The 25,273-nt window shown below is 44.9% G+C and overlaps 1 protein-coding gene across 2 annotated transcripts in view; it reads right to left on the bottom strand.

Annotated features, from left to right (window-relative positions):
- Nucleotides 1-508: 508 nt before the first annotated feature.
- The window catches only part of LOC124009351 (collagen alpha-1(VI) chain-like), a 122,463-nt gene continuing 97,698 nt past the window's right edge, over nucleotides 509-25,273 (bottom strand). For both annotated transcript variants that reach the window (XM_046321059.1, XM_046321060.1), the window contains 9 exons: nucleotides 18,288-18,323; nucleotides 12,499-12,535; nucleotides 12,401-12,409; nucleotides 12,119-12,252; nucleotides 10,621-10,730; nucleotides 10,349-10,535; nucleotides 4,695-4,866; nucleotides 4,546-4,575; nucleotides 509-2,179 (listed from right to left, as the gene is read on the bottom strand). In XM_046321059.1, coding sequence (XP_046177015.1) covers nucleotides 1,578-2,179; nucleotides 4,546-4,575; nucleotides 4,695-4,866; nucleotides 10,349-10,535; nucleotides 10,621-10,730; nucleotides 12,119-12,252; nucleotides 12,401-12,409; nucleotides 12,499-12,535; nucleotides 18,288-18,323 — 1,317 coding nt within the window. In that variant the 3' untranslated portion in view covers nucleotides 509-1,577. The remainder of the gene's footprint in view (nucleotides 2,180-4,545; nucleotides 4,576-4,694; nucleotides 4,867-10,348; nucleotides 10,536-10,620; nucleotides 10,731-12,118; nucleotides 12,253-12,400; nucleotides 12,410-12,498; nucleotides 12,536-18,287; nucleotides 18,324-25,273) is intronic.

Below are 25,273 nucleotides of genomic sequence, written 5' to 3'. Positions count from 1 at the left end.
AGAGAGAGAGAGAGAGAGAGAGAGAGAGAGTGTGAGAGTGAGAGGGGGAGAGAGAGAGAGCGAGAGCGAGAGAGAGAGCGAGAGAGAGTGTGAGAGAGAGAGAGAGAGAGAGAGAGAGAGAGAGAGAGAGAGAGAGAGAGAGAGAGAGAGAGAGAGTGAGAGTGAGAGTGAGAGGGGAGAGAGAGAGAGAGAGAGAGAGAGAGAGAGAGAGAGAGAGAGAGAGAGAGAGAGAGAGAGAGAGAGAGAGGGGTCACAGGGAGACATAAACCATTCAGGGTTTCTTTACCTCATCAGGGTTGGCGGTGCAAACATGGTAATAGATGTTTTCCTGTCTGAGTGTGGTTGTGTGTGTATGGTTGTGTGTGTGTGTGTCTGGTTGCATGTTTGTGTACTTGTGAGGCATCTGAACATGCGACCTCAGACAAACTGTTTTTGACGAACTCCCACATGATGTATAGCACATTATAGAGACCATTACACTGGTTGCACACACACACACACACACACACACACACACACACACACACACACACACACACACACACACACACACACACACACACACACACACACACACACACACACACACACACACACACACACACACACACACACACACACACACACACACGCGTCGCAAACAGTCCGTGTCCAGCTGTTCTTCATTAGGACCAGGTTGTCTGCAGGGAGGATGTTTAATGTTTAACTTTGATGTTTAAAAAAGATGTAGTGATGTCATATCCTGTCCTGTCTCTGATCTACAAACAACAACGACCATTCCTTTACAGTAACGTTTCTGTCTAATGCTGCGTTCATGTGCTGCTCGGAATTATGGAACTGGGAACAGTCTGACTGGGAATTATGAAACTGGGAACAGTCTGACTGGGAATTATGGAACTGGGAACAGTCTGACTGGGAATTATGGAACTGGGAACAGTCTGACTGGGAATTATGGAACTGGGAACAGTCTGACTGGGAATTATGGAACTGGGAACAGTCTGACTGGGAATTATGGAACTGGGAACAGTCTAACAGAGAATTATGGAACTGGGAACAGTCTGACTGGGAATTGTGCAACTGGTAAACAGTCTGACTGGTAATTATGGAACTGGGAACAGTCTGACTGGGAATTATGGAACTGGAAACAGTCTGACTGGGAATTATGGAACTGGGAACAGTCTGACTGGGAATTATGCAACTGGTAAACAGTCTGACTGGGAATTATGGAACTGGGAACAGTCTGACTGGGAATTATGGAACAGTATGACTGGGAATTATGGAACAGTCTGACAAGAAGATGTTACAACATGGAAGCTCATAACAGACGTCTGAAACTAGTTTCTGTTACAAGAGGTGTTCAGTAGTTTTCCGCTTGGGATTTTTCTTGATAATTCTGAGAGCACATGAATGCAGTCTAACACAATCTCTTACACAGTCTGACACACAATTGTCTTCTGTCATTATCGGACGTAAAAACCCAACTAAAACACAGTAAATGAGTGATGAAATATGAATGGATATTCATAATGAGGGAGACTAAACTCTAAAGCATGTGGTCCCAGCCCTTGCCCCTAAACTCAGGCCTGGGAGACCCTGCGGGACACGGTCTGGTAGAACACGCCACGCAGCAGAGACGGGTAGTCTGGGACGCGGAACAGGTGGCGCTGGGCGTAGGTGACGTCGTAACTCCTCCCCCTGCTGACCAGCGAGCGCAGGTTGGCCTCGCTCACCTGGTTGCCCACGGTGATAACGTACAGCTCCACTCCCCCCTCTGACACCAGCCGTACGCGCTTCTCCAGCATCGCCTCGGTAACGCCCTGAGATCTCCCGTCAGAGAACAGCACTAGCTTCCTCTTCCTGTTCCCGCCACCTGATGTCTTGAATTGCTCCATGGCGAAGGCCATCGCCTTGGTAACGTCAGTCCCATCATTCTGGAAGGTGGCGGCCTCAATCTTACTGGTCAGCAGGGTGAGGTTAGAGGTCAGCTCCGCCTCCATGCGGCGTTCACGGCTGTACTGGCCCACGGCGACACGCACGGCAGCACGGCCGGACCTCTCGGCAGACAGGAAGCGCTCAGCCAGACGCTTGACGAAGGTCTTGCTGGAGTCAAAGTTCCTCTGTCCCACACTGGCTGAACTGTCCATCATCAATACGATGTCTGTGTCCCCTGAGAAGGAGACTGGAGGACAGAAACAACAAGATAAACAACATGAAGACAATACCCTATGACAACACGATGTCTGTGTCCCCCGAGAAGGAGACTGGAGGACAGAAACAACAAGATAAACAACATGAAGACAATACCCTATGGCAACACAATGTCTTCCCAAAACAAGATTACAAAGAGAAACCAGAGGAGAAACCACATGAGAAACCACAGAGAAACCACATGAGAAACCACAGAGAAACCACAGGAGAAACCACAGAGAAACCACAGGAGAAACCACAGGAGAAACCACAGGAGAAACCACAGGAGAAACCACAGAGAAACCACAGGAGAAACCACAGGAGAAACCACAGGAGAAACCACAGAGAAACCACAGGAGAAACCACAGGAGAAACCACAGAGAAACCACAGAGAAACCACAGGAGAAACCACAGGAGAAACCACAGGAGAAACCACAGAGAAACCACAGGAGAAACCACAGGAGAAACCACAGAGAAACCACAGGAGAAACCACAGGAGAAACCACAGGAGAAACCACAGGAGAAACCACAGAGAAACCACAGAGAAACCACAGAGAAACCACAGGATAAAACCACAGGAGAAACCACAGAGAAACCACAGAGAAACCACAGAGAAACCACAGGATAAAACCACAGGAGAAACCACAGGAGAAACCACAGAGAAACCACAGAGAAACCACAGGATAAAACCACAGGAGAAACCACATGAGAAACCACAGGAGAAACCACAGAGAAACCACAGGAGAAACCACAGGACAAACACAGGAGAAACCACAGGAGAAACCACAGAGAAACCACAGGAGAAACCACAGAGAAACCACAGGAGAAACCACAGAGGAACCACAGGAGAAACCACAGGAGAAACCACAGGAGAAACCACAGGGAAACCACAGAGAAACCACAGGAGAAACCACAGGAGAAACCACAGAGGAACCACAGGAGAAACCACAAAGAAACCACAGGAGAAACCACAGGAGAAGCCACAGGAGAAGCCACAGGAGAAACCACAGGAGAAACTACGGAGAAACCACAGGAGAAACCACAGAGGAACCACAGGAGAAACCACAGGAGAAATCACAGAGAAACCACAGGAGAAACCACAGGAGAAACCACAGAGGAACCACAGGAGAAATCACAGGAGAAACCACAGGAGAAACCACAGGAGAAACCACAGAGAAACCACAGAGAAACCACAGAGAAACCACAGGAGAAACCACAGGAGAAACCACAGGAGAAACCACAGAGGAACCACAGGAGAAGCCACAGGAGAAACCACAGGCGAAACCACAGAGAAACCACAGGAGAAACTACGGAGAAACCACAGGAGAAACCACAGAGGAACCACAGGAGAAACCACAGGAGAAATCACAGAGAAACCACAGGAGAAACCACAGGAGAAACCACAGAGGAACCACAGGAGAAATCACAGGAGAAACCACAGGAGAAACCACAGGAGAAACCACAGAGAAACCACAGAGAAACCACAGGAGAAACCACAGGAGAAACCACAGAGGAACCACAGGAGAAATCACAGGAGAAACCACAGGAGAAACCACAGGAGAAACCACAGAGAAACCACAGAGAAACCACAGGAGAAACCACAGGAGAAACCACAGGAGAAACCACAGGAGAAACCACAGGAGAAACCACAGGAGAAACCACAGAGGAACCACAGGAGAAGCCACAGGAGAAACCACAGGAGAAACCACAGAGGAACCACAGGAGAAATCACAGGAGAAACCACAGGAGAAACCACAGGAGAAACCACAGAGGAACCACAGGAGAAGCCACAGGAGAAACCACAGGCGAAACCACAGAGAAACCACAGGAGAAACTACGGAGAAACCACAGGAGAAACCACAGAGGAACCACAGGAGAAACCACAGGAGAAATCACAGAGAAACCACAGGAGAAACCACAGGAGAAACCACAGAGAAACCACAGGAGAAATCACAGGAGAAACCACAGGAGAAACCACAGGAGAAACCACAGAGAAACCACAGAGAAACCACAGGAGAAACCACAGGAGAAACCACAGAGGAACCACAGGAGAAATCACAGGAGAAACCACAGGAGAAACCACAGGAGAAACCACAGAGAAACCACAGAGAAACCACAGGAGAAACCACAGGAGAAACCACAGGAGAAACCACAGGAGAAACCACAGGAGAAACCACAGACACTAATCCATGTCCATGTACTCAGAGAATGAGACTGAAGAGAGACCATAAACCCGTCCCTGATCCAAACTAACATGTCTGAAGACAATGACACTGGAGAGATCAGGAGAGAGATAAACCACATGTGACATTTGGTAACAAGCCACAGAGAAACCACAGGATAAACCACATGACTTACTGGGACATTTGTAGTTGGGACACTTCTTATCTGTTGTAGGAAATAGAGAAACCAAAATTAATAGGACATTTTCACATCAATGTTTTACAGAGTCTGTATCAGCACCAAGGGGTTCACGTGTGTGTGCGCGTGCGTGCGTGTGTGTGTACCTTCACAGATGCGTGTGGTGAGGTTCTGTAAGAAGCTGTCATCCAGCAGTTCAGCGAAGTTCTCCAGTACGAAGGAGAAGCCTGGTTTAGGGTCACTCGTACAGACCACAGCACTGAGCTGTTCATGGTTGGGCTGACGGCCAGAGTAGTCCTTCACTCCCAGACCACCCACCTGACAGAGAGAGGGGGGCAGGGTTAGTGTGTGTGTGTGTGTGTGTAATGGACTGTGCGTTGTCATATGATGTTGCTGGTCGTACTAAAGCCTCAATCCTTCGAACCTTCAGGTGCTCAGAACTGGAAATAACTGCATAGCACCCAGTTAATGGTATGAGGCAAGCGGAGAGGTTTCACACAGAGTGGTGACCCTTCACACAGAGTGGTGTCCCTCACCTTGATGCCCTTCCTACAGAGTGGTGTCCCTTCCTACAGAGTGGTGTCCCTCACCTTGATGCCCTTCCTACAGAGTGGTGTCCCTCACCTTGATGCCCTTCCTACAGAGTGGTGTCCCTCACCTTGATGCCCTTCCTACAGAGTGGTGTCCCTCACCTTGATGCCCTTCACACAGAGTGGTGTCCCTCACCTTGATGCCCTTCCTACAGAGTGGTGTCCCTCACCTTGATGCCCTTCCTACAGAGTGGTGTCCCTTCCTACAGAGTGGTGTCCCTCACCTTGATGCCCTTGCTACAGAGTGGTGTCCCTCACCTTGATGCCCTTCCTACAGAGTGGTGTCCCTCACCTTGATGCCCTTCCTACAGAGTGGAGTCCCTTCCTACAGAGTGGTGTCCCTCACCTTGATGCCCTTCCTACAGAATGGTGTCCCTCACCTTGATGCCCTTCCTACAGAGTGGTGTCCCTCAACTTGATGCCCTTCCTACAGAGTGGTGTCCCTCACCTTGATGCCCTTCCTACAGAGTGGTGTCCCTTCCTACAGAGTGGTGTCCCTCACCTTGATGCCCTTCCTACAGAGTGGTGTCCCTCACCTTGATGCCCTTCCTACAGAGTGGTGTCCCTCACCTTGATTCCCTTCCTACAGAGTGGTGTCCCTTCCCACAGAGTGGTGTCCCTCACCATGATGCCATTCCTACAGAATGGTGTCCCTCACCTTGATGCCCTTCCTACAGAGTGGTGTCCCTCAACTTGATGCCCTTCCTACAGAGTGGTGTCCCTCACCTTGATGCCCTTCCTACAGAGTGGTGTCCCTTCCTACAGAGTGGTGTCCCTCACCTTGATGCCCTTCCTACAGAGTGGTGTCCCTCACCTTGATGCCCTTCCTACAGAGTGGTGTCCCTTCCTACAGAGTGGTGTCCCTCAACTTGATGCCCTTTCTACAGAGTGGTGTCCCTCACCTTGATGCCCTTCCTACAGAGTGGTGTCCCTTCCTACAGAGTGGTGTCCCTCAACTTGATGCCCTTTCTACAGAGTGGTGTCCCTCACCTTGATGCCCTTCCTACAGAGTGGTGTCCCTTCCTACAGAGTGGTGTCCCTCACCATGATGCCCTTCCTACAGAGTGGTGTCCCTTCCTACAGAGTGGTGTCCCTCAACTTGATGCCCTTCCTACAGAGTGGTGTCCCTTCCTACAGAGTGGTGTCCCTCACCTTGATGCCCTTCCTACAGAGTGGTGTCCCTCACCTTGATGCCCTTCCTACAGAGTGGTGTCCCTCACCTTGATGCCCTTCCTACAGAGTGGTGTCCCTCACCTTGATGCCCTTCCTACAGAGTGGTGTCCCTCACCTTGATGCCCTTCCTACAGAGTGGTGTCCCTCACCTTGATGCCCTTCCCACAGAGTGGTGTCCCTCACCATGATGCCATTCCTACAGAGTGGTGTCCCTCACCTTGATGCCCTTCCTACAGAGTGGTGTCCCTCACCTTGATGCCCTTCCTACAGAGTGGTGTCCCTCACCTTGATGCCCTTCCTACAGAGTGGTGTCCCTCACCTTGATGCCCTTCCTACAGAGTGGTGTCCCTTCCCACAGAGTGGTGTCCCTCACCATGATGCCATTCCTACAGAATGGTGTCCCTCACCTTGATGCCCTTCCTACAGAGTGGTGTCCCTCACCTTGATGCCCTTCCTACAGAGTGGTGTCCCTCACCTTGATGCCCTTCCTACAGAGTGGTGTCCCTTCCTACAGAGTGGTGTCCCTCACCTTGATGCCCTTCCTACAGAGTGGTGTCCCTCACCTTGATGCCCTTCCTACAGAGTGGTGTCCCTTCCTACAGAGTGGTGTCCCTCAACTTGATGCCCTTTCTACAGAGTGGTGTCCCTCACCTTGATGCCCTTCCTACAGAGTGGTGTCCCTTCCTACAGAGTGGTGTCCCTCAACTTGATGCCCTTTCTACAGAGTGGTGTCCCTCACCTTGATGCCCTTCCTACAGAGTGGTGTCCCTTCCTACAGAGTGGTGTCCCTCACCATGATGCCCTTCCTACAGAGTGGTGTCCCTTCCTACAGAGTGGTGTCCCTCAACTTGATGCCCTTCCTACAGAGTGGTGTCCCTTCCTACAGAGTGGTGTCCCTCACCATGATGCCCTTCCTACAGAGTGGTGTCCCTTCCTACAGAGTGGTGTCCCTCAACTTGATGCCCTTCCTACAGAGTGGTGTCCCTTCCTACAGAGTGGTGTCCCTCACCTTGATGCTCTTCACACAGAGTGGTGTCCCTCACCTTGATGCCCTTCCTACAGAGTGGTGTCCCTTCCTACAGAGTGGTGTCCCTCACCTTGATGCCCTTCCTACAGAGTGGTGTCCCTTCACACAGAGTGGTGTCCCTCACCTTGATGCCCTTCCTACAGAGTGGTGTCACTTCACACAGAGTGGTGTCCCTTCCTACAGAGTGGTGTCCCTCACCTTGATGCCCTTCCTACAGAGTGGTGTCCCTCACCTTGATGCCCTTCCTACAGAGTGGTGTCCCTCACCTTGATGCCCTTCCTACAGAGTGGTGTCACTTCACACAGAGTGGTGTCCCTCACCTTGATGCCCTTCCCACAGAGTGGTGTCCCTCACCATGATGCCCTTCCCACAGAGTGGTGTCCCTCACCTTGATGCCCTTCCCACAGAGTGGTGTCCCTTCCCACAGAGTGGTGTCCCTCACCTTGATGCCCTTCCCACAGAGTGGTGTCCCTCACCATGATGCCCTTCCTACAGAGTGGTGTCCCTTCACACAGAGTGGTGTCCCTCACCTTGATGCCCTTCCTACAGAGTGGAGTCCCTTCCCACAGAGTGGTGTCCCTCACCTTGATGCCCTTCCTACAGAGTGGTGACCCTTCCCACAGAGTGGTGTCCCTCACCTTGATGCCCTTCCTACAGAGTGGTGACCCTCACCTTGATGCCCTTCCTACAGAGTGGTGTCCCTTCCTACAGAGTGGTGTCCCTTCCTACAGAGTGGTGTCCCTCACCATGATGCCCTTCCTACAGAGTGGTGTCCCTCACCTTGATGCCCTTCCCACAGAGTGGTGTCCCTCACCATGATGCCATTCCTACAGAGTGGTGTCCCTCACCTTGATGCCCTTCCTACAGAGTGGTATCCCTTCCCACAGAGTGGTGTCCCTCACCTTGATGCCCTTCCTACAGAGTGGTGTCCCTTCCCACAGAGTGGTGTCCCTCACCTTGATGCCCTTCCTACAGAGTGGTGTCCCTCACCTTGATGCCCTTCCTACAGAGTGGTGTCCCTCACCTTGATGCCCTTCCTACAGAGTGGTGTCACTTCACACAGAGTGGTGTCCCTCACCTTGATGCCCTTCCCACAGAGTGGTGTCCCTCACCATGATGCCCTTCCCACAGAGTGGTGTCCCTCACCTTGATGCCCTTCCTACAGAGTGGTGTCCCTTCCTACAGAGTGGTGTCCCTCACCTTGATGCCCTTCCTACAGAGTGGTGTCCCTCACCTTGATGCCCTTCCTACAGAGTGGTGTCCCTCACCCTGATGCCCTTCCCACAGAGTGGTGTCCCTCACCTTGATGCCCTTCCCACAGAGTGGTGTCCCTTCCTACAGAGTGGTGTCCCTTCCTACAGAGTGGTGTCCCTCACCCTGATGCCTTTCCCACAGAGTGGTGTCCCTCACCTTGATGCCCTTCCCACAGAGTGGTGTCCCTTCCTACAGAGTGGTGTCCCTCACCTTGATGCCCTTCCTACAGAGTGGTGTCCCTTCCTACAGAGTGGTGTCCCTTCCCACAGAGTGGTGTTCCTCACCCTGATGCCCTTCCTACAGAGTGGTGTCCCTCACCCTGATGCCCTTCACACAGAGTGGTGTCCCTCACCTTGATGCCCTTCCCACAGAGTGGTGTCCCTCACCCTGAGTCCCTTCCTACAGAGTGGTGTCCCTCACCCTGATGCCCTTCCTACAGAGTGGTGTCCCTTCCTACAGAGTGGTGTCCCTCACCTTGATGCCCTTCCTACAGAGTGGTGTCCCTCACCTTGATGCCCTTCCTACAGAGTGGTGTCCCTTCCTATAGAGTGGTGTCCCTTCCTACAGAGTGGTGTCCCTCACCCTGAAGCCCTTCCTACAGAGTGGTGTCCCTCACCTTGATGCCCTTCCTACAGAGTGGTGTCCCTTCCTACAGAGTGGTGTCCCTCACCCTGAAGCCCTTCCTACAGAGTGGTGTCCCTCACCTTGATGCCCTTCCTACAGAGTGGTGTCCCTTCCCACAGAGTGGTGTCCCTCACCTTGATGCCCTTCCTACAGAGTGGTGTCCCTTCCTACAGAGTGGTGTCCCTCACCTTGATGCCCTTCCCACAGAGTGGTGTCCCTCACCTTGATGCCCTTCCTACAGAGTGGTGTCCCTCACCTTGATGCCCTTCCCACAGAGTGGTGTCCCTCACCATGATGCCCTTCCTACAGAGTGGTGTCCCTCACCTTGATGCCCTTCCTACAGAGTGGTGTCCCTCACCATGATCCCCTTCCTACAGAGTGGTGTCCCTCACCTTGATGCCCTTCCTACAGAGTGGTGTCCCTCACCTTGATGCCCTTCCTACAGATTGGTGTCCCTCACCTTGATGCCCTTCCTACAGAGTGGTGTCCCTCACCTTGATGCCCTTCCTACAGAGTGGTGTCCCTCACCTTGATGCCCTTCCTACAGAGTGGTGTCCCTCACCTTGATGCCCTTCCTACAGAGTGGTGTCCCTCACCTTGATGCCCTTCCTACAGAGTGGTGTCCCTCACCATGATGCCCTTCCTACAGAGTGGTGTCCCTCACCTTGATGCCCTTCCTACAGAGTGGTGTCCCTCACCTTGATGCCCTTCCTACAGAGTGGTGTCCCTCACCTTGATGCCCTTCCTACAGAGTGGTGTCCCTCACCTTGATGCCCTTCCTACAGAGTGGTGTCCCTCACCTTGATGCCCTTCACACAGAGTAGTGTCCCTCACCACAGAGTGGTGTCCCTCACCCTCATGCCCTTCACACAGAGTGGTGTCCCTTACCTTGATGCCCTTCCTACAGAGTGGTGTCCCTCACCTTGATGCCCTTCCTACAGAGTGGTGTCCCTCACCTTGATGCCCTTCACACAGAGTGGTGTCCCTCACCACAGAGTGGTGGCCCTCACCACAGAGTGGTGTCCCTCACCCTGATGCCCTTCCTACAGAGTGGTGTCCCTCACCCTGATGCCCTTCACACAGAGTGGTGTCCCTCACCCTGATGCCCTTCACACAGAGTGGTGTCCCTCACCTTGATGCCCTTCCCACAGAGTGTGTTGAGCGGTGTTTTATCTCTGGTGATATCAGAGCGTCCGTCAGTGAGCACTAGGACCACGCGGTTCTCCTGCTGCAGACGGTCAATCATGTTGGTCAGAGAGAACTGCAGAGCCTCCCCTGTATAGGTGGCCTCAGCCAGCCAGCGCAGGTCCCGCACCGCCCTACACACAACATACAGGGTAATGATTGTGTGTGTGTGTCTGTGTGTGTATTTACTGTTTGAGCTCAGTGAGTGTGTGTACTTACTGTTTGAGCTCAGTGAGTGTGTTAATGTTGGGGTCTCCCAGTCTGACAGCCTCCTGGGCTCCATCCCCACTGTACTGCACCACGCCTACCCTGGACTCATTAAAACCAAACTACACACACACACACACACACACACACACACACACACACACACACACACACACACACACACACACACACACACACACACACACACACACACACACACACACACACACACACACACACACACACACACACACACACACACACACGTATGAGCACATGTGCGAGTAAAATGTATAGCAAAATAAATTGCTGCCGTTGATATTTTCAAAGTGTTTCATACTCTGGTAATCACACAAACAAATATGAATCCCATAGCCCACCTTGTGCAGCAAAAGTACCTGAGTTTAACAAGCTTCCACAGACATAAAGTCAGATTCCACAGCCATAAAGTCAGATTTCACAGATTTCACAGCCGTAAAGTCAGATTCCACAGCCATAAAGTCAGATTTCACAGATTCCACAGCCGTAAAGTCAGATTCCACAGCCATAAAGTCAGATTCCACAGCCACAAAGTCAGATTCCACAGCCACAAAGTCAGATTCTACAGCTACAAAGTCAGATTCCACAGTCACAAAGTTGGTAGCCCCGACAGCTAGTGGTTAGAGCGTTGGACTAGTAACCAGAAGGTTGCAAGTTCAAACCCCCGAGCTGACATGGTACAAATCTGTCGTTCTGCCCCTGAACAGGCAGTTAACCCACTGTTCCTAGGCCATCATTGAAAATAAGAATTGGTTCTTAACTGACTTGCCTAGTTAAATAAGGTTAAAAAAAAAGATTCCACAGCCATAAAGTCAGATTTCACAGATTCCACAGACATGAAGTCAGATTCCAGACATAAAGTCAGATTCCACAGACATGAAGTCAGATTCCACAGACATGAAGTCAGATTCCACAGACATGAAGTCAGATTCCACAGACATGAAGTCAGATTCCACAGACATCAAGTCAGATTCCACAGACATCAAGTCAGATTCCACAGACATCAAGTCAGATTCCAAAGTCAAAATTGTGTGTGTACAAAAGCTTTTTGGTCTCAATTTCAGGCATAGAAATCTCCAGGGGCGCAACATTGGTTTTAGAAGTGGGAGGGACGCTCGGAGGCGTCCACATGGTCCTTAAGCACACTATTGCATTGCTTTGTATTACATTCCAATTATATAACTGGGGGGGGGGGCATGTCCCCAGTGAAAGTTGCGCCTCTGGAACACCCCAAATACTTTTATTCATGAGTCCCATAGGGCGACGCACAATTGGCCCAGAGTCGTCCGGGTTTGGCTGGTGTTGGCCATCATTGTAAATAGGAATTTGTTCCTAACTGACTTGTCTAGTTAAAATAAAGGTTAAATTTAAAAAAATGAAATAAATAAAAATGTTTAAATCCTTGACTGTAATGTGATTTGTTTATTCAAATAAAGTGTTTGTAAAAGTATATTTTTAAAATAGTACTCACATGGACTTGCTGGTCCTTAATAAGGCGGTCTATGACGGTGATGATGAAGTCCTTAGCTAGAGCGAAGTTAGTGGAGCCGATACTCTCAGAACTGTCCACGATGAAGGCCAGGTCCAGGGGCCCACACTTACACTCTACATCAGGACAGACAGACACATTAGACAGACACACACATTAGACAGACAGACATTAGACAGACAGACAGACAGAGTATGGGCATAATGGTGAATGGAGAGCTATAAGATAAACTCAGAAGCCAATGAGATGATGGGATGGACTCACCACAGCATGCTGTAGGAAACAAATTAAACAAAAACACAATGTTAGTCATCCCAGTGTGTCTGATTTTCTGTGTGTGTGTGTGGGGGGGGCAGACTTACAGCAAAGCTTCATGATGATATCCAGAATCTCACATTCCTGTAGATAACAGTAATATAGATAACAGTTATATAGATGTACAGAATATAGAGACAACAGTTATATAGATAACAGTTATATAGATGTACAGAATATAGAGACAACAGTTATATAGATAACAGTTATATAGATGTACAGAATATAGAGACAACAGTTATATAGATAACAGTTATATAGATGTACAGAATATAGAGACAACAGTTGTATAGATAACAGTTGTATAAATAACAGATAGATAACAGAATATAGATAACAGTTATATAGCTAACAGTTATATAGATGTACAGAATATAGAGACAACAGTTATATAGATAACAGTTATATAGATGTACAGAATATAGAGACAACAGTAATATAGATAACAGTTATATAGATGTACAGAATATAGAGACAACAGTTGTATAGATAACAGTTGTATAAATAACAGTTGTATAGATAACAGTTATATAGATAACAGTTATATAGATAACAGTTATATAGATGTACAGAATATAGAGACAACAGTTATATAGATAACAGTTATATAGATGTACAGAATATAGAGACAACAGTAATATAGATAACAGTTATATAGATGTACAGAATATAGAGACAACAGTTATATAGATAACAGTTATATAGATAACAGTTATATAGATGTACAGAATATAGAGACAACAGTTATATAGATAACAGTTATATAGATAACAGTTATATAGATAACAGTTATATAGATAACAGTTATATAGATGTACAGAATATCGAGACAACAGTAATATAGATAACAGTTATATAGATGTACATAATATAGAGACAACAGTTATATAGATAACAGTTCTACAGTTGTTCAATATAACCTCAGCAAAAATGGAAATGACCTCTCACTGTCAACTGCGTTTATTTTGAGCAAACTTAACATGTGTAAATATTTGTATGAACATAACAAGATTCATCAACTGAGACATAAACTGAACAAGTTCCACAGACATGTGAATAACAGAAATGGAATAATGTGTCCCTGAACAAAGGGGGGTCAAAAGTAACAGTCAGTATCTGGTGTGGTCACCAGCTGCATTAAGTACTGCAGTGCATCTCCTCCTCATGGACTGCACCAGATGTGTCAGTTCTTGCTGTGAGATGTTACCCCACTCTTCCAACTAGGCACCTGCAAGTTCCCAGACATTTATGGGGGGGAATGGTCCTAGCCCTCACCCTCCGATCCAACAGGTCCCAAACGTGCTCAATGGGATTGAGATCCGGGCTCTTCGCTGGCCATGGCAGAACACTGACATTCCTGTCTTGCAGGAGATCACGCACAGAACGAGCAGTATGGCTGGTGGCATTGTCATGCTGGAGGGTCATGTCTTCCCTGTAACGCACAGCGCTGAGATTGAGCTTGTTGTCATTGCAGGCAGTCTGATGATGCTGTGACACACCGCCCCAGACCATGACGCATCCTCCACCTCCAAATCGATCCCGCTCAAGAGTACAGGCCTCGGTGTAACACTCATTCCTTCAACGATAAATGGAAATCTGACCATCACCCCTGGTGAGACAAAATCGTGACTTGTCAGTGAAGAGCACTTTTTTCCAGTCCTGTCTGGTCCAGCAACGGTGGGTTTGTGCCCAACGTTGTTGCCGGTGATGTCTGGTGAGGACCTGCCTTACAACAGGCCTACAAGCCCTCAGTCCAGCCTCTCTCAGCCTATTGCGGACAGTCTGAGCACTGATGGAGGGATTGTGCGTTCCTGGTGTAACTCGGACAGTTGTTGTTGCCATCCTGTACCTGTCCCACGGATGTATCGATCCTGTGCAGGTGTTGTTACACTCGGTCTGCCACTGCGAGGACGATCAGCTGTCCGCCCTGTCTCCCTGTAGCGCTGTCTTAGGCGTCTCACAGTATGGACATTGCAATGTATTGTCCTGGCCACATCTGCAGTCCTCATGCCTCTTTGCAGCATGCCTAAGGCACGTTCACGCAGGGACCCTGGGCATCTTTCTTTTGGTGTTTTTCAGAGTCAGTAGAAAGGCCTCTTTAGTGTCCTAAGTTTTCATAACTGTGACCTTAATTGCCTACCGTCTGTAAGCTGTTAGTGTCTTAACGACCGTTCCACAGGTGCATGTTCATTAATTGTTTATGGTTCATTGAACAAGCATGGGAAACAGTGTTTAAACCCTTTACAATTAAGATCTGTGAAGTCATTTTGGATTTGTACGATTTATCTTTGAAAGACAGGGTCCTGAAAAAGGGACGTTTCTTTTTTTGCTTAGTTTATATAGATAACAATTAAACAGATGTTCAATAAATATAGATAACAGTTATAGAGATAGAGAGAGCAGTTAAACAGATGTTCAATAAATATAGATAACAGTTATAGAGATGTTCAATAAATATAGATAACAGTTATAGAGATAGAGAGAGCAGTTAAACAGATGTTCAATAAATATAGATAAGTTATATAGATGTTTAATATATATAGATATCAAATCAAAGTTGCGCCGTGCGCCGAATACAACAGGTTTTACAGTGAAATGCTTACTTTACAGGCTCTAAGACACCTGTTAGTAGCAAGGCTACATACAGACACAGGTTAGTAGCAAGGCTCTATACAGACACCTGTTAGTAGCAAGGCTACATACAGACACCTGTTAGTAGCAAGGCTCTATACAGACACCTGTTAGTAGTGAGGCTACATACAGACACCTGTTAGTCAGGCTGATTGAGGTAGTATGTACATGTAGATATGTTTATAGTGACTATGCATATATGATGAACAGAGAGTAGCAGCAGTGTAAAAGAGGGATTGGTGGGTGGTGGGTTAGACACAATGCAGATATCCCAGTTAGCCAATGTGCGGGAGCCCTGGTTGGTCGGGCCAATTGAGGTCGTATGTACATGAATGTATGGTTAAAGTGACTATGCATATAAGATAAACAGAGAGTAGCAGCAGCGTAAAATATATCTCTCTCTCTATATATATATATATATATATATATAGATGTTCAATATATATAGATAACAGTTATATAGATGTACAATATATATAGCCCACCCACTGGGGAGCCAGGCCCAGCCAATCAGAATGATGAGTTTTACCCCACAAAAGGGCTTTATTACAGACATAAGTACTCCTTTCCCTTCCCTCTCCCCTCCCCCTGCGCCTCCCCTCAGATGGTCCCGCAGGTGAAGGATGTGGAGGTCCTGGGCTGGCGTGGTTACATTTTGAGGCCAGTTGGACATACTGCCAAATTCTCTAAAATGACGTTGGAGGCGGTTTATGGTAGAGAAATTAACGTTCAATTCTCCGGCAACAGCTCAGGTGGACATTCCTGCAGTCAGCATGCTAATTGTAAGCTCACTCAAAACTTGAGACATCTGTGGAATTGTGTTGTGTGACAAAACTTCACATTTTACAGTGGCCTTTTATTGTCCCCAGCACAAGGTGCATCTGAGTAACGATCAGTCCCTCCGTGCTTTTACACCTGCTTTTACACCTGCATTGTTTGCTGTTTGGGGTTTTAGGCTGGGTTTCTGTACAGCACTTTGAGATATCAGCTGATGTACGAAGGGCTATATAAATAAATTTGATTTGATTTGATTTGATGATGTTTAATCAACTTCTTGATATGAAAAGAGAAATAAGCTTTTTGTGCATACAGTACATAATGATTATTTACTCAATGTTTGTACAGTATATATATTTTTGTAAGATGACAGTAATGATAAATAATGTATTGCAGAGTATATTATCTCATCTCGTCCTGTAGTGTTAGTTTACAACCTGATGAAGTGTTATAGACTCCTAATATACAGTTGAAGTCGGAAGTTTACATACATCTTAGCCAAATACATTTAAACTCAGTTTTTCACAATTCCTGACATTTAGTCCTAGTAATAATTCCCTATCTTACGTAAGTTAGGATCACCACTTTATTTTAAGAATGTGAAATGTGAGAATAATAGTAGAGAGAGTGATTTATTTCAGCTTTAATTTCTTTCATCACATTCCCAGTGGGTCAGAAGTTTACATACACTCAATTAGTATTTGGTAGCATTGCCTTTAAATGGTTTAACTTGGGTCAAATGCTTCGAGTAGCCTTCCACATGCTTCCCACAATAAGTTGGGTGAATTTTGGCCCATTCCTCCTGACAGAGCTGGTGTAACTGAGTCAGGTTTGTAGGCCTCCTTGCTCGCACATGCCTTTTCAGTTCTGCCCACACATTTTCTATAGAATTGAGGTCAGGGCTTTGTGATGGCCACTCCAATACCTTGAATTTGTTGTCCTTAAGCCATTTTGCCACAACTTTGGAAGTATGCTTGGGGTCATTGTCCATTTGGAAGACCCATTTGCGACCAAGCTTTAACTGATGTCTTGAGATGTTGCTTCAATATATCCACATAATTTTCATCCCTCATGATGCCATCTATTTTGTGAAGTGCACCAGTCCCTCCTGTAGCAAAGCACCCCCACAGCATGATGCTGCCACCCCCGTGCTTCACGGTTGGGATGGTGTCTTCAGCTTGCAAGCCTCCCCCTTTTTTTCCCCTCCAAACATAACGATGGTCATTATGAGCAAACAGTTTTATTTTTGTTTCATCAGACCAGAGGACATTTCTCCAAAAAGTACGATCTTTGTCTGAAGGTAGGCCTTGAAATACATCCACATCCACAGGTACACCTGCAATTGACTCAAATATGTACATTTTCTGGAATTTTCCATAGTCAACTTCGTGTATGTAAACTTCAGACCCACTGGAATTGTGATACAGTAAATTATTAATGAAATAATCTGTCTGTAAACAATTGTTGGAAAAAGTACTTTGTCATGCACAAAGTAGATGTCCTAACCGACTTGCCAAAACTATAGTTTGTTAACAAGAAATTTGTGAAGTGGTTGAAAAACGAGTTTTAATGACTCCAAGCTAAGTGTATGTCAACTTCCGACTTCAACTGTAGTAGTACTCTGAGGAGACAGGCTTTAGAACCAGGAAATGGCGGGGTAGAGCGAGGTTGCCATGGTAACGCTGAGTCACCCTACAAAATGACATATGAGAGTTCAGACTGTTCTGAACAGCCGACTGCTGAACTGCCCTCTCCCTCAGCCCTCTCTCCCTCTCCCTCTCTCTGTTTCTTCCTCTCTCTCTGTCTCCTCGTGGTGTTTTATGAAATACTCCAGTCCTCTACAGGGTCTCCTACCCCAACTCCCAGCATTTTTTCCATTTTCATTTCAGGAAGATATACTAGACTCTTCCAAATGTCTTCCAAGAGTCACCCTACAAAATGGCGTCTGAGAGGCCAGACTGTTCTCATTACACAACAGCATACGGCTGGAACTGCCATCTTTTCCCCTCCCTCCCTCCCTCCCTCCCTCCCTCCCTCCCTCCCTCCCTCCCTCCCTCCCTCCCTCCCTCCCTCCCTCCCTCCCTCCCTCCCTCCCTCCCTCCCTCCCTCCCTCTGCTTCTACCCCCGCGCCCGCCCTCTCTCTCTCTGTCTCTCCCCACGCCCCTCCCCCCTCTCTCTCCAGTCCTCTACAGGGTCTCCCACCCCGACTCCCAGGGTCTGTTCTGTTTACATCTCAGGAAGATATTCTAGACTCTTCCAAATGTCTTCCATGTCTTTACTAGCATCAATCCCAGAACAGTAGGGTTCTCAATAAGAGCTCAGGGCTTATCGGATACAGTTTATGGATCAGCATTATAGTTTAAAGATAAAGGTCAGGGGTTAGAGGTCAAGGGTTAGAGGATAAGGGTAAAACTTGATTTAGACTCACATCAGCTCCTGCAGGTCCCGGAGGCCCGACTGGTCCCTGTAAATAGAGAGAAAGAGAGAAAGGGTTTGTTGCCATGCATTACCTTATAGGGAAATGATTTGCCTTCAGCTGACAGAAACTCTTCTAACTATTGTTATAAGACTATAGACTACAGACTACATGTTCTACTGTTATAAGACTACAGACTACAGACTACATGTTCTATTGTTATAAGACTATAGACTACAGACTACATGTTCTACTGTTATAAGACTACAGACTACAGACTACATGTTCTATTGTTATAAGACTACAGACTACATGTTCTATTGTTATAAGACTACAGACTACATGTTATATTGTTATAAGACTACAGACTACAGACTACATGTTCTATTGTTATAAGACTACAGACTACATGTTCTATTGTTATAAGACTATAGACTACAGACTACATGTTCTACTGTTATAAGACTACAGACTACAGACTACATGTTCTACTGTTATAAGATTACAGACTACATGTTCTATTGTTATAAGACTACAGACTACAGACTACATGTTCTACTGTTATAAGACTACAGACTACATGTTCTACTGTTATAAGACTACAGACTACATGTTCTATTGTTATAAGACTACAGACTACATGTTCTATTGTTATAAGACTACAGACTACAGACTACATGTTCTACTGTTATAAGACTACAGACTACAGACTACATGTTCTATTGTTATAAGACTACAGACTACAGACTACATGTTCTACTGTTATAAGACTATAGACTACAGACTACATGTTCTACTGTTATAAGACTACAGAATACATGTTCTACTGTTATAAGACTATAGACTACAGACTACATGTTCTACTGTTATAAGACTACAGACTACAGACTACATGTTCTATTGTTATAAGACTATAGACTACAGACTACATGTTCTATTGTTATAAGACTACAGACTACATGTTCTACTGTTATAAGACTATAGACTACAGACTACATGTTCTACTGTTATAAGACTATAGACTACATGTTCTATTGTTATAAGACTACAGACTACATGTTCTACTGTTATAAGACTACAGACTACAGACTACATGTTCTACTGTTATAAGACTATAGACTACAGACTACATGTTCTATTGTTATAAGACTACAGACTACATGTTCTACTGTTATAAGACTATAGACTATAGACTACATGTTCTATTGTTATAAGACTACAGACTACATGTTCTACTGTTATAAGACTACAGACTACATGTTCTACTGTTATAAGACTATAGACTACAGACTACATGTTCTACTGTTATAAGACTATAGACTACAGACTACATGTTCTACTGTTATAAGACTATAGACTACAGACTACATGTTCTACTGTTATAAGACTACAGACTACATGTTCTATTGTTATAAGACTATAGACTACAGACTACATGTTCTACTGTTATAAGACTATAGACTACAGACTACATGTTCTACTGTTATAAGACTATAGACTACAGACTACATGTTCTACTGTTATAAGACTACAGACTACATGTTCTACTGTTATAAGACTATAGACTACAGACTACATGTTCTACTGTTATAAGACTATAGACTACAGACTACATGTTCTACTGTTATAAGACTATAGACTACAGACTACATGTTCTACTGTTATAAGACTACAGAATACATGTTCTACTGTTATAAGACTACAGACTACATGTTCTACTGTTATAAGACTATAGACTACAGACTACATGTTCTACTGTTATAAGACTATAGACTACAGACTACATGTTCTACTGTTATAAGACTATAGACTACAGACTACATGTTCTACTGTTATAAGACTACAGACTACATGTTCTACTGTTATAAGACTACAGACTACATGTTCTATTGTTATAAGACTATAGACTACAGACTACATGTTCTACTGTTATAAGACTACATATAGACTACAGACTACATGTTCTACTGTTATAAGACTACAGACTACATGTTCTACTGTTATAAGACTACAGACTACATGTTCTACTGTTATAAGACTATAGACTACAGACTACATGTTCTACTGTTATAAGACTATAGACTACAGACTACATGTTCTACTGTTATAAGACTACAGACTACATGTTCTATTGTTATAAGACTATAGACTACAGACTACATGTTCTACTGTTATAAGACTATAGACTACAGACTACATGTTCTATTGTTATAAGACTATAGACTACAGACTACATGTTCTACTGTTATAAGACTACAGACTACATGTTCTATTGTTATAAGACTACAGACTACATGTTCTATTGTTATAAGACTACAGACTACATGTTCTATTGTTATAAGACTACAGACTACATGTTCTATTGTTATAAGACTACAGACTACATGTTCTATTGTTATAAGACTACAGACTACATGTTCTACTGTTATAAGACTATAGACTACAGACTACATGTTCTACTGTTATAAGACTACAGACTACATGTTCTATTGTTATAAGACTACAGACTACATGTTCTATTGTTATAAGACTACAGACTACATGTTCTACTGTTATAAGACTATAGACTACAGACTACATGCTCTACTGTTATAAGACTACAGACTACATGTTCTATTGTTATAAGACTACAGACTACATGTTCTACTGTTATAAGACTATAGACTACAGACTACATGTTCTACTGTTATAAGACTACAGACTACATGTTCTATTGTTATAAGACTACAGACTACATGTTCTATTGTTATAAGACTACAGACTACATGTTCTATTGTTATAAGACTACAGACTACATGTTCTACTGTTATAAGACTATAGACTACAGACTACATGTTCTACTGTTATAAGACTACAGACTACATGTTCTATTGTTATAAGACTATAGACTACAGACTACATGTTCTATTGTTATAAGACTATAGACTACAGACTACATGTTCTATTGTTATAAGACTACAGACTACATGTTCTACTGTTATAAGACTATAGACTACATGTTCTACTGTTATAAGACTATAGACTAGACTACATGTTCTATTGTTATAAGACTACAGACTACATGTTCTATTGTTATAAGACTACAGACTACAGACTACATGTTCTACTGTTATAAGACTACAGACTACAGACTACATGTTCTACTGTTATAAGACTACAGACTACATGTTCTATTGTTATAAGACTACAGACTACATGTTCTATTGTTATAAGACTACAGACTACATGTTCTATTGTTATAAGACTACAGACTACAGACTACATGTTCTATTGTTATAAGACTACAGACTACATGTTCTATTGTTATAAGACTATAGACTACAGACTACATGTTCTACTGTTATAAGACTACAGACTACAGACTACAGACTACATGTTCTATTGTTATAAGACTACAGACTACAGACTACATGTTCTACTGTTATAAGACTACAGACTACATGTTCTACTGTTATAAGACTACAGACTACATGTTCTATTGTTATAAGACTACAGACTACATGTTCTATTGTTATAAGACTACATGTTCTACTGTTATAAGACTACATGTTCTATTGTTATAAGACTACAGACTACAGACTACATGTTCTATTGTTATAAGACTACAGACTACATGTTCTATTGTTATAAGACTACAGACTACATGTTCTACTGTTATAAGACTACAGACTACATGTTCTATTGTTATAAGACTACATGTTCTATTGTTATAAGACTACAGACTACATGTTCTATTGTTATAAGACTATAGACTACAGACTACATGTTCTACTGTTATAAGACTACAGACTACATGTTCTATTGTTATAAGACTACAGACTACAGACTACATGTTCTATTGTTATAAGACTACAGACTACAGACTACATGTTCTATTGTTATAAGACTACAGACTACATGTTCTACTGTTATAAGACTACAGACTACAGACTACATGTTCTACTGTTATAAGACTACAGACTACAGACTACATGTTCTATTGTTATAAGACTACAGACTACATGTTCTATTGTTATAAGACTACAGACTACAGATGTTCTACTGTTATAAGACTACAGACTACATGTTCTATTGTTATAAGACTACAGACTACATGTTCTACTGTTATAAGACTACAGACTACATGTTCTATTGTTATAAGACTACAGACTACAGACTACATGTTCTACTGTTATAAGACTACAGACTACATGTTCTATTGTTATAAGACTACAGACTACAGACTACATGTTCTACTGTTATAAGACTACAGACTACATGTTCTATTGTTATAAGACTACAGACTACAGACTACATGTTCTACTGTTATAAGACTACAGACTTGACTACATGTTCTAAGACTAAGACTACAGACTACAGACTACATGTTCTATTGTTATAAGACTACAGACTACATGTTCTATTGTTATAAGACTACAGACTACAGACTACAGACTACATGTTCTATTGTTATAAGACTACAGACTACAGACTACAGATTCTATTGTTATAAGACTACAGACTACATGTTCTATTGTTATAAGACTACAGACTACATGTTCTATTGTTATAAGACTACAGACTATAGACTACATGTTCTATTGTTATAAGACTACAGACTACAGACTACATGTTCTGTTGCTATAAGACTACAGACTACATGTTCTACTGTTAATGTTCTGATTGGTTGTCCTACAGGTAGTACTGTTCTGATTGGTTGTTCTACAGGTAGTAATGTTAATGTTCTGATTGGTTGTTCTACAGGTAGTAATGTTACATGTTCTGATTGGTTGTTCTACAGGTAGTACTGTTCTGATTGACTACATGTTGTTCTACAGGTAGTACATGTTCTGATTGATTGTTCTACAGGTAGTAATGTTCTGATTGGTTGTTCTACAGGTAGTAATGTTAATGTTCTGATTGGTTGTTCTACAGGTAGTAATGTTCTGATTGGTTGTTCTACAGGTAGTAATGTTCTGATTGGTTGTTCTACAGGTAGTAATGTTAATGTTCTGATTGGTTGTTCTACAGGTAGTAATGTTCTGATTGGTTGTTATACTGGTAGTAAGGTTCTGATTGGTTGTTATACTGGCTGTCTCTAAGCTAAAATGACAATAGATATCGGATTTTCTCCTTTTCTGTTTTGGTTTTAAAATGTTTGCATTTGTTTTCAATTTTTGGAAAGAAATTGGCCCCTAAGTCTGTTTAGTTCTGTCAGTTTAGGAGAAAATGCAGCACTGTCTTCACTGCTCTCTGAGGGCAGACTGTCCTCTCTGGGTAGCCAGATCTGTCTGTGATGACCAGTTTCTATGGCCAGACTGTCCTCTCTGGGTAGCCAGATCTGTCTGTGATGACCGGTTTCTATGGCCAGACTGTCCTCTCTGGGTAGCCAGATCTGTCTGTGATGACCAGTTTCTATGGCCAGACTGTCCTCTCTGGGTAGCCAGATCTGTCTGTGATGACCGGTTTCTATGGCCAGACTGTCCTCTCTGGGTAGCCAGATCTGTCTGTGATGACCGGTTTCTATGGCCAGACTGTCCTCTCTGGGTAGCCAGATCTGTCTGTGATGACCAGTTTCTATGGCCAGACTGTCCTCTCTGGGTTGCCAGATCTGTCTGTGATGACCATGTTTCTATGGCCAGACTGTCCTCTCTGGGTGACCGCCAGATCTGTCTGTGATGACCGGTTTCTATGGCCAGACTGTCCTCTCTGGGTAGCCAGATCTGTCTGTGATGACCGGTTTCTATGGCCAGACTGTCCTCTCTGGGTAGCCAGATCTGTCTGTGATGACCGGTTTCTATGGCCAGACTGTCCTCTCTGGGTAGCCAGATCTGTCTGTGATGACCAGTTTCTATGGCCAGACTGTCCTCTCTGGGTAGCCAGATCTGTCTGTGATGACCGGTTTCTATGGCCAGACTGTCCTCTCTGGGTAGCCAGATCTGTCTGTGATGACCGGTTTCTATGGCCAGACTGTCCTCTCTGGGTAGCCAGATCTGTCTGTGATGACCGGTTTCTATGGCCAGACTGTCCTCTCTGGGTAGCCAGATCTGTCTGTGATGACCGGTTTCTATGGCCAGACTGTCCTCTCTGGGTAGCCAGATCTGTCTGTGATGACCGGTTTCTATGGCCAGACTGTCCTCTCTGGGTAGCCAGATCTGTCTGTGATGACCGGTTTCTATGGCCAGACTGTCCTCTCTGGGTAGCCAGATCTGTCTGTGATGACCGGTCTCTATAGACAGACTTTCTATGGCCAGACTGTCCTCTCTGGGTAGCCAGATCTGTCTGTGATGACCTGTTTCTATGGCCAGACTGTCCTCTCTGGGTAGCCAGATCTGTCTGTGATGACCGGTTCTATAGACAGACTGTCCTCTCTGGGTTGCCAGATCTGTCTGTGATGACCGGTCTCTATAGCCAGACTGTCCTCTCTGGGTAGCCAGATCTGTCTGTGATGACCGGTTTCTATGGCCAGACTGTCCTCTCTGGGTAGCCAGATCTGTCTGTGATGACCTTGTTTCTATGGCCAGACTGTCCTCTCTGGGTAGCCAGATCTGTCTGTGATGACCGGTCTCTATAGACAGACTGTCCTCTCTGGGTAGCCAGATCTGTCTGTGATGACCGGTCTCTATAGACAGACTGTCCTCTCTGAGGTAGCCAGATCTGTCTGTGATGACCGGTCTCTATAGACAGACTGTCCTCTCTGGGTAGCCAGATCTGTCTGTGATGACCGGTCTCTATAGACAGACTGTCCTCTCTGAGTCTATACCTAGTCATGGTTTTCCTCAGGTTTCTATCAGTCACAGTGGTCACCATATACCTCTGTTTAGAGACAAATAGCATTGAAGTTTACTGTGATTTTTAGGAGATATATTTTTATTTTTCCTTTGTGATGATTGGGTTGGACCAGATTTTCTGGGTACTGTCCTGAGGCTTGGGTGGGTTGGTTTGGGTTAGTGAGCTGAGCCTCAGAACAAGCTGGCTGAAGGGTCTCTTCACTATGGTCAACTTTTGGCATCTCTTTC

This window comes from Oncorhynchus gorbuscha, linkage group LG22 (assembly GCF_021184085.1).
Source record: "Oncorhynchus gorbuscha isolate QuinsamMale2020 ecotype Even-year linkage group LG22, OgorEven_v1.0, whole genome shotgun sequence".
Taxonomy (NCBI): domain Eukaryota; kingdom Metazoa; phylum Chordata; class Actinopteri; order Salmoniformes; family Salmonidae; genus Oncorhynchus; species Oncorhynchus gorbuscha.
This window is presented reverse-complemented; position numbering and strand designations above follow the sequence as displayed.